Source organism: Tinamus guttatus, unplaced genomic scaffold, assembly GCF_059628265.1.
Source record: "Tinamus guttatus ecotype Peru unplaced genomic scaffold, ASM5962826v1 Tinamus_guttatus_pri_ptg000226l, whole genome shotgun sequence".
Taxonomy (NCBI): domain Eukaryota; kingdom Metazoa; phylum Chordata; class Aves; order Tinamiformes; family Tinamidae; genus Tinamus; species Tinamus guttatus.
Genome location: NW_028288760.1, coordinates 3327134 through 3343514, shown reverse-complemented (window position 1 = coordinate 3343514; position 16381 = coordinate 3327134). Strand labels below are relative to the sequence as shown.

General features: G+C 58.1%; 2 protein-coding genes across 2 annotated transcripts; one reads left to right on the top strand and one right to left on the bottom strand.

Annotated features, from left to right (window-relative positions):
- Positions 1 to 3210: 3210 nt before the first annotated feature.
- PHF19 (PHD finger protein 19) lies at positions 3211 to 6844 on the top strand. The gene is made up of 14 exons (XM_088525447.1): positions 3211 to 3357; positions 3565 to 3646; positions 3814 to 3909; positions 3979 to 4079; positions 4198 to 4346; positions 4441 to 4536; positions 4662 to 4730; positions 5061 to 5181; positions 5531 to 5598; positions 5692 to 5862; positions 5986 to 6073; positions 6152 to 6237; positions 6316 to 6411; positions 6487 to 6844. Exons 1-14 carry the CDS (start codon positions 3211 to 3213, stop codon positions 6842 to 6844), a joined length of 1728 nt encoding a protein of 575 aa, XP_088381573.1.
- A 2371-nt stretch (positions 6845 to 9215) lies between these two features.
- On the bottom strand, positions 9216 to 15030 carry LOC104575836 (protein CutA homolog). Its single transcript, XM_010223189.2, has 5 exons — positions 14644 to 15030; positions 11324 to 11383; positions 10218 to 10263; positions 9891 to 9940; positions 9216 to 9366 (listed from the first exon to the last, which is right to left on the bottom strand). The coding sequence occupies exons 1-5, from the start codon at positions 14787 to 14789 to the stop codon at positions 9264 to 9266; spliced, it is 405 nt and encodes a 134-aa protein (XP_010221491.2). The 5' UTR covers positions 14790 to 15030; the 3' UTR covers positions 9216 to 9263.
- Between the last annotated feature and the right edge of the window lie 1351 nt (positions 15031 to 16381).

The following is a 16381-nucleotide window of genomic DNA, read 5'->3' as shown; positions in this document are numbered from 1 at the left end:
TTTGGGCTGCCTTTGGCTGTGCTTTGTGCCTCTGGAGAGCTGCAGGAAAGGGCATTGGAGAGGCACCTGGAGAGCGGTCACCGTTCCACCCACACGTGCACAGGACCCCTCAGCTTTCTGAATTGAGCCCTGCGAAGCAGCGTGCGAGGTCCCTGGAGTGCCCGGCTCCAGCCAGGGTGGCTGGAAAGGAGATGGGAACACACGGCATCCCCCAGCACCGCTGTGGGAGAGAACAACCTGGTGGAACCCCCTGCCAGCCGCCCCGCAGTGCATCCCTCCCCTGCAGCAGAAGGGGCTTCTCCTCTACTTATATTTTTCTCCTTCTTGGAAATGTCTTTCCTGCACCTTGCGCGGGGCCTGGAGACGTGTGCGCAACGTATGTGTGTCGGGGTTACGTAGCGCCGCGTGGATACAAACCTCGAGCACTCACCGGCTCCGCGTGCCTTATGCAATAGCAGCAAAGCACGCAAAGAAAGTTAAGCTAAAAGGGACGATAAAAAAGACTGGAACCCCCATGCCTAAAGGCTCTTCCTTTTAAAGGCACAGCCGGCACGAGCACCTCCAGCGCCCGTGGGCACCGGGAAGGGCAGAGCGGCCGCGGGGCCCGGCTGCGGCAGGCAGAAGGTGCAAGGGCCGCTCTAACCTGCTGTGAGTCAGGGCGCGCTGAGCGCGACTCCCGCCCCGTCCGTGGAAGATGCGTCAGGTGCCCTGCGAAGGCGGGGATGAACGTTTCGTGCAGAGGCAAGGAGCTGCCTCGGGGTTTGGGCTGCTTTTCTGCGTGGCGTGGCTTGGTGGGGCATGACATGGCACTACACACCATGGCAGGGCACCTCAGGGCACGGTGTGGGGGTTTAGCTTCACCCCCCAGGAGAAACGTGGAGCAAGGGAGGAGAACAGCCTTGCTGAGTCCCTGTTCAGGAGCCCTATTGCTCCCAGCATTGAGGAGAGGGAAATACGCAGCATCCAGCCCGGTCTGTCCCCTCGGTTGCTGCTCTGGTGCCCACAAAGGTCTGTCTCCTTCTTCCCTGTGTTGGGGAAGTGGGATTAGTCGCCAGGGCACTCGGGTTTCCTCACCCCCTTCCTGCCCCAGGGTCTGCACCCACCCCACAGCCCCAGGGACCCCGCTCGGCTCCTTAGCTCTGGCAACGGCACCTTAGTCACTGCGACGGCAATGAGCGTGGCTGGATCAACACGTAATTCAGCCGCTCTGCCTGTCTGCACGGCCTGGAGACCCCTGTGGGCTGGGACAGCACCAGCGCCAAGAGCCCAAGGGGAAAAAAAAATCATTTTGAGGTGGAGGCGTTACACAAAATTGCTTAAATGGTGTTTTTTGCCTCGGGGCCACTCATTTGTGAAGCAGCAGCCCCATTTCCCCAGGTGGGACGAGCCGCACGTCGGGGGGACGCAGTGGCCGCGGTGCCCAGGGCTCCAGGGACGTCCGGATCAGCCTCTGCTGCCTGAACAGGACGGAAAACATTTGGTTTCTGGCAGCGCTCTCGAACAAACAGCAAATCCTCGCTCCTTCTTGGCACCGAGCGAGGCATTTTTGCCGTGATTGATTCTCTCTGCGGCGATTCAGAGAATCCCCCCCTGGTTCTGGGAATCGCCGGGAGCACAGGTCGTTCCTGCAGGCGCCGGGGTCCCCGCGGGGCCAGGATGGGCAGCAGTGACCGGAGCGGGGGAACTGCAGGTGCCCGCGCGGGTGGTCTGGGAGCCCCTGGGGGCAAGTGGGATGAGCTGCCCCACGGCCTTTTGCAGTTACCCCATGGGGAGGCTTGTGGATATCCCACGGGGCAGTTTGCAGTCACCCCATAGGGGCAGTCTGAAATCACCCACATAGGGCAGTTTGTGGGCACCTCATGCAGAGCACACACCCCATGGAGAAGTGTGCAGATACCCCGGGGGGCATTTTGCAGACACCCCATGCAGGGCAGTCACCCCATGGGGCAGTTTGCTGTGACCCACAGGTAGCAGTTTGCAGATACCCAGGGGGCAGTTCGCTATTACCCCCACGGGCAGTTTGCTGTTACCCCATGGGGCAGTTTGCAGACACCCCATGGGGCAGCTCACTGTTACCCCATGGGGCAGTTTGCTGTTACCCCCACGGGGCAGTTTGCAGATACTCCACGGGGCAGTTCGCTGTTACCCCATGGGGCAGTTTGCAGACACCTCATGGGGCAGTTCGCTATTACCCCCACGGGGCAGTTTGCAGATACCCTATAGGGTAGTTTGCTGTTACCCCACGGGGCAGTTTGCAGACACCCCATGGGGCAGCTCGCTGTTACCCCATGGGACAGTTTGCTGTTACCCCCACGGGGCAGTTTGCAGATACTCCACGGGGCAGCTCGCTGTTACCCCATGGGGCAGTTCGCTGTTACCCCCCTAGGGCAATTCTCTGTTACCCCCCGGGGCAGCTCGCAGACACCCCGCGCAGAGCCGGGCGGGTGGCGGCCCCCGCGGGCCCCCCCGTGTCGGCGGCGCGGGCCGGGCCGGGCGCGGAGCGGGGCCGGTGCCGGGGGCGGCGCGGAGCGGGGCCGGCTCCGCGGGCGGGCGCGGCGGGAAGCGCGCGAAGATGGCGCCCCGCGCCCTCCCCCCGCCGCGCCGCGGCCCCGGCGGCCCCCGGGCGGGCGGGCCCTGACCCGGCGGCGGCGGCGGCGGCGGAGCGGGAGCCGCGGTAAGAGGCGCCGCGGGGCGCGAGGGGCGGCGCGGGCGGCGGCGGCTCCCGGCGGCGGCGCCTTTGAATGAGCCAATGGCGGCGGCGGCGGCGGCTCCGCTCCGGCCGCTCCCGGCGCTGCCCCGCGGCGCTGCCCGGCAGGTGCCGCCGCCCGCGCGGGGCCATGTGCGCGGGGCGGCCGCGCTGCCCTTGCCCTTTTCCCCTGCCCTTTTCCCCTTTTCCTCCCCTTTTCCTCCCCTTTTCCTCCCGCGTTCCCGCGGCTCCCCCGGGTGCCCCCCGCCAGGCGCTGCGCGTGGCCCCGGGCTCAGTCCGGGCACCGGTGCCGCCGCCCGCTGGTCTCCAGCAGCACCGGGGCGGGAGGGATGCGACTTTGAGGTTGTTTCGTCCCGCTCGGCGGGAACGCGGGGCAGCGCCGGGGCCCTTTCTGCTCCGCTCGGATCGTGACAGCGCAGGGAGCCCTCGAGCGCGCCTGTCCCCAGCTGTGCGCACGTGGGAGCGGGTGACACGCGCTTGTCCCCCCAGGGCTGCCCAGGCCCATGGAGCGCAGGCAGCTGAGCCCCTGCGCGGGCAGCGCGATGGCAGCGCGCAGGGCCAGCCGCGACCTGGCGCCGCGGCTCACGGAGGGGCAGTACGTGCTGTGCCGCTGGACCGACGGCCTCTACTACCTCGGCAAGATCAAGCGGGTAAAGCGGCGCGTGGGGCGGCCGGGAGCCCGCGCTGGGCATCGCTCCGGCCTCGCGTGGTCCGGGGATGCAGGATGTGGGGTGCCCTGCGCCGCTCCAAGGGCAGCTCCCGCGTGAGCATCCTTGGAAGCGGCCGCGGGCAGGATGGGCAGCAAAGGGCGCGCGGCCGCGGCCGCCTGGCACTGGCTGCAGCGCCGTGTCCCGCAGGTGAGCGGCTCCAAGCAGAGCTGCCTGGTGACCTTCGAGGACAACTCCAAGTACTGGGTGCTCTGGAAGGACATCCAGCATGGTGAGCACTGCTGCATCCCGTGGGTCTCCCCTCGCCTCCATCCTGGAGGCTTCATGCCAGCTGCAGGAGCCAGGGAAAGGGGATGGCGCTGGGAATCTTGGAATCCACGGGGAATGTGCAGGCTGGTCCATGCACGGCTCTGACTCTGCATCTCCCTCTGCTCGCAGCCGGCGTCCCCGGCGAGGAGCCCAAGTGCAGCGTCTGCCTGGGGAAGACGTCGGGGCCGGCCAACGACATCCTCATCTGCGGCAAGTGCGGGCTAGGTGAGCAGGGCCCCGCGGGCGCCGCGGCCGCAGCGCGCCCGGGGGCTCCTCACGCGGCCGCTCTCCCAGGTTACCACCAGCAGTGCCACGTGCCCGTGGCCAGCAGTGGCCAGGGCCCGCTGGGGACGCCGTGGTTCTGCCGCCGCTGCATATTCGCCCTGGCCGTGCGGGTGAGCGAGGGCTGGGACAGGGACGACGCTTTGGGCGTCCCCATGGAGGGATGTTCTTGGGAGACCCGGTGGGGGCAGGACGGGCCCTGCTGACACCCTGCGCGTTCGGCTCCTGCAGAAGGGGGGTGCCCTGAAGAAGGGAGCCATCGCCAGGACGCTGCAGGCCGTCAAGATGGTGCTGTCCTACGACCCCGAGCTGCTCGAGTGGGACTCCCCGCACCGCACCAACCAGCAGCAGTGCTACTGCTACTGCGGCGGCCCCGGCGAGTACGGCCCCGGCGCGCCGCGGCCCCGGCGCGCGGCAGCCTCCGCGCGCTGCCCCCGCGCGCTCAGCCCGGCCTCCTCCTCCTCCTCCTCCCAGGTGGTACCTGAAGATGCTGCAGTGCTACCGCTGCCGGCAGTGGTTCCACGAAGCCTGCACCCAGTGCCTCAGCGACCCCATGATGTTCGGGGACCGGTGCGTGCTTCCCGCCTCGGCGTGTGCCAGCGGGTGTCCTGGAGAGGGGTGGTCGCCCGCGCGCGGCTCGGGCCCCGTCCCGTTGCCCTTCCCGCCCGCTCCTCCTCATCCCTGCCCCTTCCCAGGTTCTACGTGTTCTTCTGCTCCGTGTGCAACCAGGGACCCGAGTACATCAAGCGGCTGCCGCTGCGGTGGTAAGAAGGGGCCCCTCGATGGCGGTGGGTGCCCGCGCTCGGCCCGCGGCTCCCCCGGCCGCGGGTGCTGTTTCTTCCTAAGCTCCAAAGCTGCCGCGCTGCTCCAGAGCCAGGTACATGTTGGCCGGAAGGTAACTGCAAATGGGCTTTGCAAACCCAAAGCGCTCTGCTCCCGACAGGCGCCCGCTTCCCGTCTGAGACGTGTCCGGCGGCACCTGCTTCCCGGGACGGGGATTTTGTGTGCGCGTCCCGGCTGTCGCGGTGGTCGCATCCCAGCCTCCTCCCGGCAGGAGGAAGGATGCCGACCCGCGGCTCCGTGTGCCGCTGCAGGGTCGACGTTGTGCACCTGGCCCTCTACAACCTGGGCGTGCAGAGCAAGAAGAAGTACTTCGACTTTGAGGAAATCCTGGCCTTTGTCAACCACCACTGGGACCCTTTACAGCTTGGAAAGGTAAATGCAGGGTGGGGGGGGCGCTGCAGCCAGGTGTTCCACAGAGAAATCCCGCTGGACACTCTGGACACCCTCTCGCATGGATCTGTCCTTTGCTCTGCTGTTAGAGCTGATAATTTTTGCAGCCGGAGCTCCGGCCGTGGCACTGCGCTCGGGAGCTCCGGCCCGGGGCGCTTCCCGGCCGAGCAGCGCGGTGCTTGCAGGGAGCGCGGGCTGCCGGCGCGTCCCGGCGTTCCCGGCGTCGCTCTCCCGGCTTTGTGGCCGGCAGCGGGAGCTGGAAGGCGGTGCTGGGGTTCCCCCCTGCGTCGGGCCGCTGAACAGCGCGGGCGCTCACGGTGTCTCCGCGCAGCTCACGGGCACGCCGGTGTCCGAGCGCGGCCCGCACCTCCTCAACGCCCTCAACAGCTACAAGAGCCGGTGAGTTGGGGACCGAGATGGGGCCGGATGCTGCCGGCGGGACCGGGGAGCCCCAGAGCTCAGGGCCGCTCTCCTCCCGCCACCGCTGCTCAGGTTTCTGTGCGGCAAAGAGATCAAGAAGAAGAAATGCATCTTCCGCCTGCGCATCCGCGTCCCGCCGAACCCCCCCAGCAAGGTCCTGCCGGAGAGGGCGCCGGGCCCAGCTGAGAGCCGCTCCTGCGAGCTGAAGAAAAGAGGGAAGAGCCAATGTGTCCATAAAAGCGGGTGAGCGGCCAAAGCGGCCCCCTCTCCCCTGTGCCGTCGTGCCGCCGCGGTGCTGGCGCTGCCCTCCGTGCCGCGGGCATCGCCTGCCGGGCTCCTGGCCCTCAGCGCCCTCTGCGCCCGCAGGCAGCTGCCCCACGAGCTGCAGCAGCAGAAGCAGCGGGCGGCGCGGAGGAGACGGGCCAAGTTCCTGCTGGAAGACGCCATTCCCAGCGTGAGTCCCCGCGCGGCGCCCTGCGGGCCCGGGGCAGCCGCGGGGGCTCCGCTCTGCAGCCTGTGTCTCCCGGCGCAGAGCGACTTCACGTCCGCCTGGAGCACGAACCACCACCTCGCCAGCATCTTCGACTTCACGCTGGATGAGATCCAGAGCCTCAGGAGGTAGCGCTCGCGGCACGGCCGGGGGCGAAGGGCAGGGCTTTGGGGTTGGACGGGGTTGACCCGTTGTGTCCTCGGCAGCGCCGGCTCGGGACAGACCTTCCTCTCGGACGTGGACTCCACGGATGCCGGCAGCACCTCGGGCTCGGCCTCCACCAGCCTCTCCTACGAGTGCAGGTAGGGAGGGCGGCAGCGGCGGCCGAGCCGCGGCGGCTCCCGTGCCCGTCGTCAGCCCCGTCTCTCGCGCTGCAGGACCGTGGGCAGCCGCAAGCGGAAGCTGGCGGTGACGGGACACGCCGCGACGGGACACGCGGTGCCGGGCGCCAGGAGAGCGGGCGGCGAGCAGGGGGGACGCGCGCCTGCCGGGGCGGCCCGCGAGGGCGGCGAGGCGGCGACGGGCGGCCCCGACGGCGGCATCGACAGCCACACGTTCGAGAGCATCAGCGAGGACGACTCCTCGCTCTCCCACCTCAAGTCGTCCATCAGCAGCTACTTCGGGGCGGCCGGGCGGCTGGTGTGCGGCGAGAAGTACCAGGTGCTGGCGCGGCGGGTGACGCCGGAGGGCAGGGTGCAGTACCTGGTGGAGTGGGAAGGAACGACCCCCTTCTGAGCCCGCGGCCACGGGAGCCGTGGGGTGAAGCGCAGCCGCAGCAGGAGGAGGAGGAGGAGGAGGAAGGGGCGCCGGCGCTGGACGCAGCCCGAGGAAGCACCCGCTGCGCTCCTGCTGCCGGCCCTGGCCGCGTTGAACTTTGCAGGCTTTTAGTTTTTATTATTCTACTGCATTTTTGTTTTAACGAGTGTTATTTTACTGGCATCCGGACAGTATCGCCTCGCTGCCTTCTCCCCGCGGAGCTGCCCTGTGGCTGTGCCGGGGCGCTGGGCACGGGCACTTTCCTCCTGGAGCCTCCTGGAGGCTGCATCCCGGAGGCCGAACCGGCAGCGCCGGCCCCCGCGGCTCCGGCGCCAATGGACCTTGTGCCCGGGTGCAAGGCAGGGTGAAGCACAAGGCCTTGTCTTAACAAGCGAAGACTGTTTGCAAACTCTAATAGCATCACACATGTTAGATTATTTTCTTTTAAGATATATATATATATATTTAATATTGTCCTCCTTGTCTGTGCCCGGGCGCTGCCCGTGGGATGGGGCTGCCGAGGGAAGCCCCGTGCGGGGCCGCTCTCCTGCCTCCTCCCGCCCGTTGTCTCCATAGGGTTTCATGGACCTGCTTTCTGGCAGCTGGGGACAGCTTGGAAAACGTGTTTTGTTGGAAAAAAGAATTGACTCTTTTGCTCTGCAGTAGAGTAGAGCACTGGAACGGGGCAGGGAGGGATAACGCAGGGATGAGGCACCGTGGGGCAGCCGCCGGGACGGGTGTTAATTCACCTTTCATGTCCCCCGTGCCGAGTGGCCTTGCTGCCCTGGGGCTTCCCCATTCTCCATTCCGGGGTCCTTCCCCAGCGTGGCTGAAGCCGCTGCCGGGACGTTCCGAGCGCTCGGAGCAGGACGGTTACAAGGATCTTTTGTGTCCTTCTGCTTTGTCTCCGAAGGGGCCCTTCAAGTTTCACCCTTTCCCAGTGCCCATGGAGCCCTCCCTCCCGTTGGAGGGCCAAGGGGACCGTCCCCAGCCCTGCAGAGCAGCTTGCGGCCCCGCGCTCCCCCCGGAGCTGCATGTGCAGCCCTGAAAAATATTTTTGTTCCAGAATATATTTTGCATTACTCCTGATAAGATATTATAATGATCCTGTGCACCTTCTAAAGATGATTTCAAGTTGCTGCTTGTAATAACCGACTTTTGGTATATCCAAGTTGTAATTAGTATGTCTGACGTACAATTAAAAAGTCTTTTTTTTAATAGCACCAGCTCTTTATAGCACCCAGGTATATGTGTAGTGCTGAGTGTGAGCGCGGGGCTCCGCCGGGGGTGGAATTGGCTCTATTTCCAGCTGGCGGCGGTGGCGGTGCGAGCGGTGGCCACTGCGGGGTCGCTCCTTGCCTGGGGCAACGTGGCCACGAGAAGGGACCCCGGTCCGTGCGGTCCCACGTGGGGACCCTGCAGCCTCTGCTCCAAGCTGGTGCTCGGGGCTGTGTCGAGGGCTCTCTTGCTGAGTCCCTGTGGGACTGGGTCTCTCCAGGGCCAGCCTGTTCTCCCGGCTGCTCCGTGGCGGTTCCCACATGCGGAGGCTGCTGCCTTTTCCAGAAAAGCGACCGTGTCCTTATGCCCTCAATGTTCTATTTTAGTCAGCGCTAAATGGAGAACAACCACACTGAAAAAAAAACCCTCTTGTTCCCCACCCATCTAATTTGAAACTTCCACGTGGCACAAGGCAGCCCCGGCAGGGGATAAATAAAGCTGCGTTTCGGTGTGATGCAGCCCTGGCCTGCGGCTTCGTGTGCTCGCTGCTCCCAGCCGGGGTCCTGCTGGTCCCCGTTTAGCACTAACGATTTTGCTGCCCTTTGGGAGCAATGTTGCTGGTAGAGACACATGATTCTGCCCTTCTCACCCCTAAATTTGCCCCCGAGCCCCTCTCTCTGCAGGTTGGGGCAGCAGTGCTGAGGCTCTCGCTGCACCGTGTGCGCGGCTGACACTGTGCCCGCAATGGCTGTGACAACTCGAGGGGCTGCAGAGGTAAGAAAAGCTCCCGTTTATTGGCTTCCCCATCACATAAATAACTCGAGGTCATTTCACAAGTTACACCGCTAAGCGACAACGTGGGCATCGTTTTGCAGGGCTCACTTGGAAGCAGCGCTCCAGTGCGCCGGGGTGTCCCCAGCCCGAGGGCTCCGCTCGGGCACCCCGCGCTCCCCGTGACGCTGGACAAGCTCCGGGGAGCATCAGCCCTCTGCGCTCCCTGCAGAGGAGGGGAGGCTTCAAGGACAACCGGAATTCCCGGTCCCAAATGTCTGTGCCGCCACAAAGCTGGGAAGCCGGAGGCTGCCTCCTGGTGTGTGTGTTCTGCCTGCACGGGGAAGGGACGGGCGCAGCGCCGCAGGCCTCGCGGGGCCTCCCCAAAAGCAACGTGGTTCTGCACGTCTCAGTCTCCTGCCATGCTTTCTTCTAGCCACTTGAAGTAGAGCGGGTTTCCCTGGTCAATAGGCAGGCTGATGACCTCCGGGATTTCAAAGGGATGGATGGATCTGAAGTGGAAGCAGATGCACAGTGAGTGTCACGGATTCGTCCCCGCGGCAGGGGCCGCAGGAAGCGCAGGGCTCCGCTCCCAGCCGCGCGGATCAGCCTTGCCCCGAGCTCCCCGCTGACTTCAAAGCACTCGCATCATCTTTCTGCCATGTGAGGATTTTGCTTTGAGTTTGAGGTTTACTAGAGCCAGCAGCTGATTGCCAGGAGCCTGCGGCCCAAAGCCGGCTGTGCTCAACCTCAGTGCTTGGGAAGATGCAGGAGATCCTGCCAGGAAGCTGTTAGGGAATAACCCAGATCAGCAGAAGGAGAATCCCTCATTGTTCCCAACACCACGAGCTCCTTTAAGCCTAGAAGCCCAGCAGCTGATATTCCTTCCAACCTGTTTTGAGCTGATGCAGGGTCTGTTTTTTGGCTTACTGGGAATGTCCAGATGCACTTAAAAACCCTATGGGTGGGCAATGTGATAAGGAACCTCATTCACACTGCCTGAGCATGAGAGAGCAAACCCAAGCGAGAACCTCACCTGACGTAACTGGACAATTCACTTATCTTCGATGTCCTTGTTTTCACTAACTGTAGAGAGTAAAAATAATAATTAAAAAAGAGAGAGAGAGGAAAAATGAAACAGGAGCAGCAAAGAGCAGGGAGCAATCTTGTGCACGATGCCACCATCCATCGTGCCAGCGCTGGTGCCTCCCCCAGGGCCATGGCAGCAGCGCCCGCAGGTGGGTGCTGAGGGATCCCTGAGCACCATCCCAAATCTCCAGCTGGCCCATGTCACATCCCCTTGGGCTCCAGAGCATCCCTGCACTGACCACAGGTGGGATGGAATGCAGTGCTGGACACTTACTAGCAATATCTCTGTGGATTCTTCTATTTCACCTTTCCAAAAATACCTGGATTTAAAAGAAAGAAAAAAACAATAGCAGCAAATATAATCACAATATTCAACATTTTGCCTAACGTCAGCATGCATTACAGACCAGAGCCTTCTTGGCCATGCCAGGCGTGAGGGACCTGCAGGGAATGACAGGGACGAAGGCAAGGGGAGCTGCTGGGCATCTGCAGGGACAGCAGCTCGGCACAGGCGGGAGGCTGAGCCCAGCACCACGCTTTTTCCTTCTCTCTTTCCCTGCCACGGGGATTTACTTCTTGCGAGCCAGCCCTGACCGTCTGAAACACTGGTCTTTGTCACAAAGCCATGGTGATTTCATGTGGGTGCTGGTTGGTGGCACGAGGAGTCGCGTGGCGGCGTCACCGCGTCCCCCGGGCCGGCAGCCTGAGGGACAGCGGGAGCAGGAGCAGCCTGGGCTCCAGGCACTCGGCTCCAGCCGGGATGCTCCTGGGAAGCAGGAGGCAGTGGAGGGAATGCTGCGGAGGGAGCCCTGGCTCAGCAGCCTCAGCAGGACTATGAAGCGGCCACACAGGGACCTGGGAGCGCTCAGTTCTCCCAACAAGGCCAGGCTGAAGTGCGTTTCTGTGCTGGGAAGGATGCCCAAATATTTCTGGGTAATGTTAAGAGCTGTTTGGAAACTTCCTTCCCCCTAAATTAACCCAGTCCCTTTGCACGGATGGCCGAAGGTAAGTCGTGGCTGTTCTTATTTCAAGGTCAAAGATACTGCCCTTTGCTACAAACAGTGCTCCTTAGTATTGCAAATGCTTTTTTGGGTCCCTATCTGAGCTTATGTTTAAGTCCTCTAAAAACAGGAGCCTTATCCCCAGGGCTGTAAATCAGTTTGCTCTTTGCTAGATCTCCGTCCATAAGGAACCGATAAACAAACGGTCCTGACGGCAGACAGAGCACCTGCACTCCTGTAATGAGCTCAGGGCACTTGGTGAGGCTGAGGATCATCTCTGTTATCCCCAGCAGCACCAGCAGCTGCCTGGAAAGGCCGAGCCCGGGCGCGTGGGCAGCCCGGCCTGTTCCTCCTTGGGGGGATATTGAGCACAACTCACAGGGTCGAGCTCTTGGGCAGGATGTTGACGCAGGCAGCCAGCTTCTTATCCATGATGGCCCTGCAGGAATGGAGAGAGAGGGGTTAGTACCTGCCCTGGTGGCTCTGTCCCCTGCTCTGCCCACGGGGACGTGGCCCTGGGCCACCTCCGGCTCCAAGGAGCAGCCCCCTTCCAACGGGACCCTGTGAGGGTCCCTGCTGTCCCCGCTCCATCCGTGTGCATGGGGCAGCTGTGGAGCTGCTGGGTCACCAAGCACCGGCGCTGGGATGAGCACCGAGGATCTGCGCCTCTTCCTCACACTGCAAACTACATACAGAGCTTCTTAAATTAACAGCATTAAGGTTTTCCTACATAAAACATCTTAGAAATCTGAAACCCGAATAAATTCTGTCCCTCGGGCTTCCTCCTTTGCTTGGGGACTCATTTGCTACTGCAGAGCTGCTTGTGTCTGCCAGCAGAAGTGATATTTAACTGATTAAAGAGTATTGAAGCAATTTCAGGGTGGATTTTTAGAAGAACTAGGTCAAATGTTGCGTTTTCTGACCACAGCGAAGTCTGGGCACTGCTTGCAGAGGCGACAGCCTCTCTGGCAGCGGTGACGGTGCTTTTAAAGACACTGCACTAGCAACCTCAGCCTTGTTCCTCTTTAACCCTGGCCTCTCTGGGCACGACTGTGCACTGAGTGCCTTGACAGTGCAAACTCTTAACCTGCAGCAACTGCGCTTGGTCGAAGATGAGGACCTTGAACTGCAGAAGAGGAGCAGCTTGTCATTAGTGACTGAAAGGTTCAGCGCAACTGCCTGCTAAAATCAACCCTTAGGAGGCTGAAGAAACAAATCTGTTGTGATATTTGTACTCAGTTAGCTACTGCTCCAGTCCAAAACTGTCAGCAGAATCCTTCTGTCTCCAAGCAAGTTAATCATCCTTATATCCAGGTTATTATACAGACTGGAAGTAATTAGAAAACAAGCTGCAAAAACCTCTTACTTTTCAAAAAGACAAAGTTAGGAACTGTAAAAGTATGACAGATGTGGTCACTGCCCGAGATGTCAGTGCAGATGAGCAAAAAGGGCCCCTGCAGCGTGTAAAGCGGCCGGGAGGGTGAAACTTGCCCTCCTGAATCTGCAGCACCCAGCACTGCCCCGGGGAGGGGACAAGGGACAAGCACTGCCTGGCCCCAGCGCGCTCCCTGGCCTGGGTTTAATGTTTAAGCTCACCAGGGTGGGAATTTGTCCTTATCTTGGCCAATGACTCAGGCGGAATGTGGGCCTGGGAGGATGACTTCCCAAGGCGGCACCGGGACATTTGCTCCAGTAACGCGTAGCCAGTTCCAGTCATTTAATGCTCGTAAAGCATCTTGGCTTAATCTCTGTAACAACAAACTGCAGCAGCAGGAATGCAGATATCCCGCTGAGTTTATCATGTAAAACACGTGGCACAAATCACTTTGCCATTGCTGTGTGCAACTCCCAAGTCCTCCTGTAGCACAGGAACCTTTTAGAGTTGGGTGAGTATTTCCAACTGCTTTTGTTCTGTCCTAATAAACTGTGATCCTAACCCTGCACTTTGTCCTCGGGAGCTGAGAAGAAAGAGCTGGCCACCAGGGGAACTGGAAACACTGCAAGAAAATGAACACGGTTGGTGGAAAACATCTGAATAATACATGATATCTTTGGGCTGGGCATTTAATGGGTGTTTCTTTGTCCGTGGATCACTAAAAAATAGCCTCTGAATTGAGACATGAAATATTAATAAGCAGAAAAAGAGAAAAAATGTATGTACCAATATAAGGCAGAGTCAAAGGCTTGAGGACTGTTCAGGGGTTAATTTAATTTTTAAGAGATGCAAATGGTCACAGCATCCAGCCCAAAAGGCTCAACTGCTCATAGCAAACAGAGGGGAGAAACTGTATTTCTGTGGACTAGAGGTTTCTCCTGAGGATTTTAGATTTACAGTACTCCAGATAAATTGGGTTAGAACTGGCAGAAACAAGCAAGTCAGCTGCTGAATTTTAGCTGCAGCTAATTGGCTTCCAAAAAGCCTGAGCTCCCTTTGCTCACAGAGAGATTCCTTGCAGTCTGAGCCTTGGAAGCGGGTGCTCCACTGAGCGACATAAAGGAAGGATAAACATGAAGGCACAAGGAAAAGGTGGGAGGAAAAATAAATGCAGATGCCCTGTGCCAGCTGTTGCAACCCTTGTTCATTCACCCAAATGTCTGAACAAAGGAGTAACTAGTCCACGGTAAAATGCAATCAAGGCACATATATCCCAGCAATGGGCACGGGGTGCAGGGAGGGATCTATTTCCTTACTCTTCACTGAAAGGAACAGAGAGAAGAAAACACCTGCAAAGCTGTTAAGTTGAAGCATTTTCAGGAACAGAATGATATTTTCAGCAACAATGGACAGTTATTTCTTTTTTTCTTTTTAAGAAGGTGTCAAGTAGTGCAGATACTTTTCTACCAAAATTTCTTATTACAGCTGCAGTATTTAAGATGACAAAACCCCCTTTCAGTAAGCTGTCAGTTCCTGAATGGATATTTGGGAACGCTCTGCTATTGCAGAAGACAGGGAGAGTTTTTGGCAAACGGCGAGACAGCAGGGAAAACAGCTCACAGGAGGTGTTGCAGGAAGCTTAGTGGTCCACCGTAAACATCTCCTCAGTCAACACTGTTCCAGCACTTTGAACAAACCACCTATTGAGTCAGGGACCACGGGATATGTGAAAAAAAAGGCTTGCAAAACAGCATGCAAAGCGTCTCATAGACTAAAAATAAATAGAAGCAAAACTCTCATTTCCTGAAGTATGTTTGGTGAGCTGAGAGCAAGCTTTCAGGTGGCACCAGCCGCTTTATTTTTTCGGGGGACCACTTCTGTCTTTGCAATATTTTTATGTGAGTGTCACCGTGCTTCTTTCCTCTCCATAAACACTTCTGGAATTTATCTGTGTTTATCCAGGAACAACAACGATGGCAGATCAGAGAGGGTGGTGCAGGGGCTTAATCCACCTGAGGCTCCTGAGATTTAGGGCCATAACTGTAAAATGGGCCTTGAAAACGGAAGCCAGTGGAGTAAATTGAGAATTGGCTTGATATATAACATGGCAGTGACCTCGGAGACAACTGCAGAAAGCAGAGCTCTTGGTATGTGGATGTGTGACACAGAGAGAGAGAACGTCAGAGCAAAGGAGCCCTGTTGGGACAGAAGTGCAAAACCCCAGAGCCATCAGAGAAGCACAACTGCTCCGAGAATGGCAAGGAAAGGCTTTGTTTGTTCCACGAAAAGCAGCTTTGGGACAAGCCATGGAAGCGCCACTGTACCTTGCAATATCCTTGGCAATTTGCTCGTTGAGACAATTGATGAAGGCAACAGAGTGGGTCCCGGAGATGTAGCTGCCAGTGACGGCTGAGTGCACTTGAAGAGCCACACTCCTCAGCACCGGGTACATGAGAAATGACAGAGCCATCGCCTAAAATACAAAACACACGAGCGCTGATGTTAGGAAAAACGCTGCATTTTGTAAAAAGAAGCATTTGCTTTATTTATGACTCAGGAGAAGTCTCCATTCTTCTTTCTTTTGACATTACAGTAATGTCAGTTGTAATTGAAGTGGAAACATGCTCATAGGGGGATTCATTCTTCTGAAACGGAGCCAGTTTAACACCATGGTGAATGCTCAGGGCAGGAAAGGGGCAGTTTTAGAGCCTCCACCAGCTCACAGAACTTCAGGCCAGCTCCAGGAGGTCATACTACAAATTAATGGAGCACAGAGACCTCATGGCAAAGCCCCAGCAGCCACAACTGTTCTTCCAAAAGAAGAATAAGGAGGTAAGTCAGTGGTTACCTCCATTAAAAAAAAGGCAATAATAAGCTTCACGGATCTATATATTGTTTTTGTCCCCACAGTTGCAGTTTTATCAGAAAAATAAGGAAAAGAAGGGCCTGATCTGCTTTAATTCAGCCCTGAAGGCCCAGGATGATTATTCTCTCTTGCTGACAAATGTTTGGCAGTCTGTCCAGGCTAAGGTACAAACACTGCATAGCAGGTAAGGGAGGATAAGACCTAAATGCAAGTTTGGGTCTTTTTTACTCCTCATTGCCTGATATGAAAAGCAAAGCCAAGTTACTAAGCGATTGTTTGGGCACAGAAATCCTCATGGACAAAGCCCCAGTGTGCAGGGCAGAAAACAATCACACTCTGCAGCAGCAACAAGTCGGTTTTGTTGTACAGCAGGTCCCAGCTCCTGGCAAGTCCCTTAGGTTCCTGTTGTAGAACATGCCATAAACACAGTCACTTTAAATATTTATCCCCTAAAGCATGTCAGCCCATGCCAGGAGAGCAAAGTGTAATTCAGAGAGCTGCACAACAGCAAAGGGGGGGTGTCTGCGCCCTCCGCACGCGGCACCCGGCTCCGCGCGGCTGCTCCTCTCCGTCCCTTGTCCTGATCTGCCACCACATCTAGCCCTTACCCATCTATAGTGACAAAATTATTCTTATAAGACTCAAAAAAATTACTTTTTCCCCCTTTTTCCATCCTCATTTATCCTCTAAAAGGCTTCCTATTACTTTTTTTTTTTTTTTTTTTTAAGAATATTGGTATCTCTTTTCCTACCACAAACACAGGAACTCTTCTGTTTGGAAAATGACTGATGTTTTATGCAGGTTGTCTCCTTTTTGTCTTTTCAGTCCATTTGAGCAAATGTCCCTTGTTGTCATAAGGCTTCTCAGAACAATCCTCAGAGCTTCTCTGGTGTCCCTTTTTTCCCCGACTAAGCCGTTTAACAAGTATTATGCAACAAATCACAGAAGTTACCCAGATACTTATAAGCCAAAAAGGGCTGCGCTGGTGTACCTGTCTTTACAGATTAGAATGTTATTATGTTTGCTGCTCAGGAGGAATAGTAATAATAATAATAATAATAATAATAATAATAATAACAATAATAATAATAATAATAATATCCTGTTCGCCATGGCAGTTAATCTTCCTGGAAAATGTATGTGCATATGATGAGGCAGATCCCCATGAACGTTTGTAAGTGAATATTAATATAACA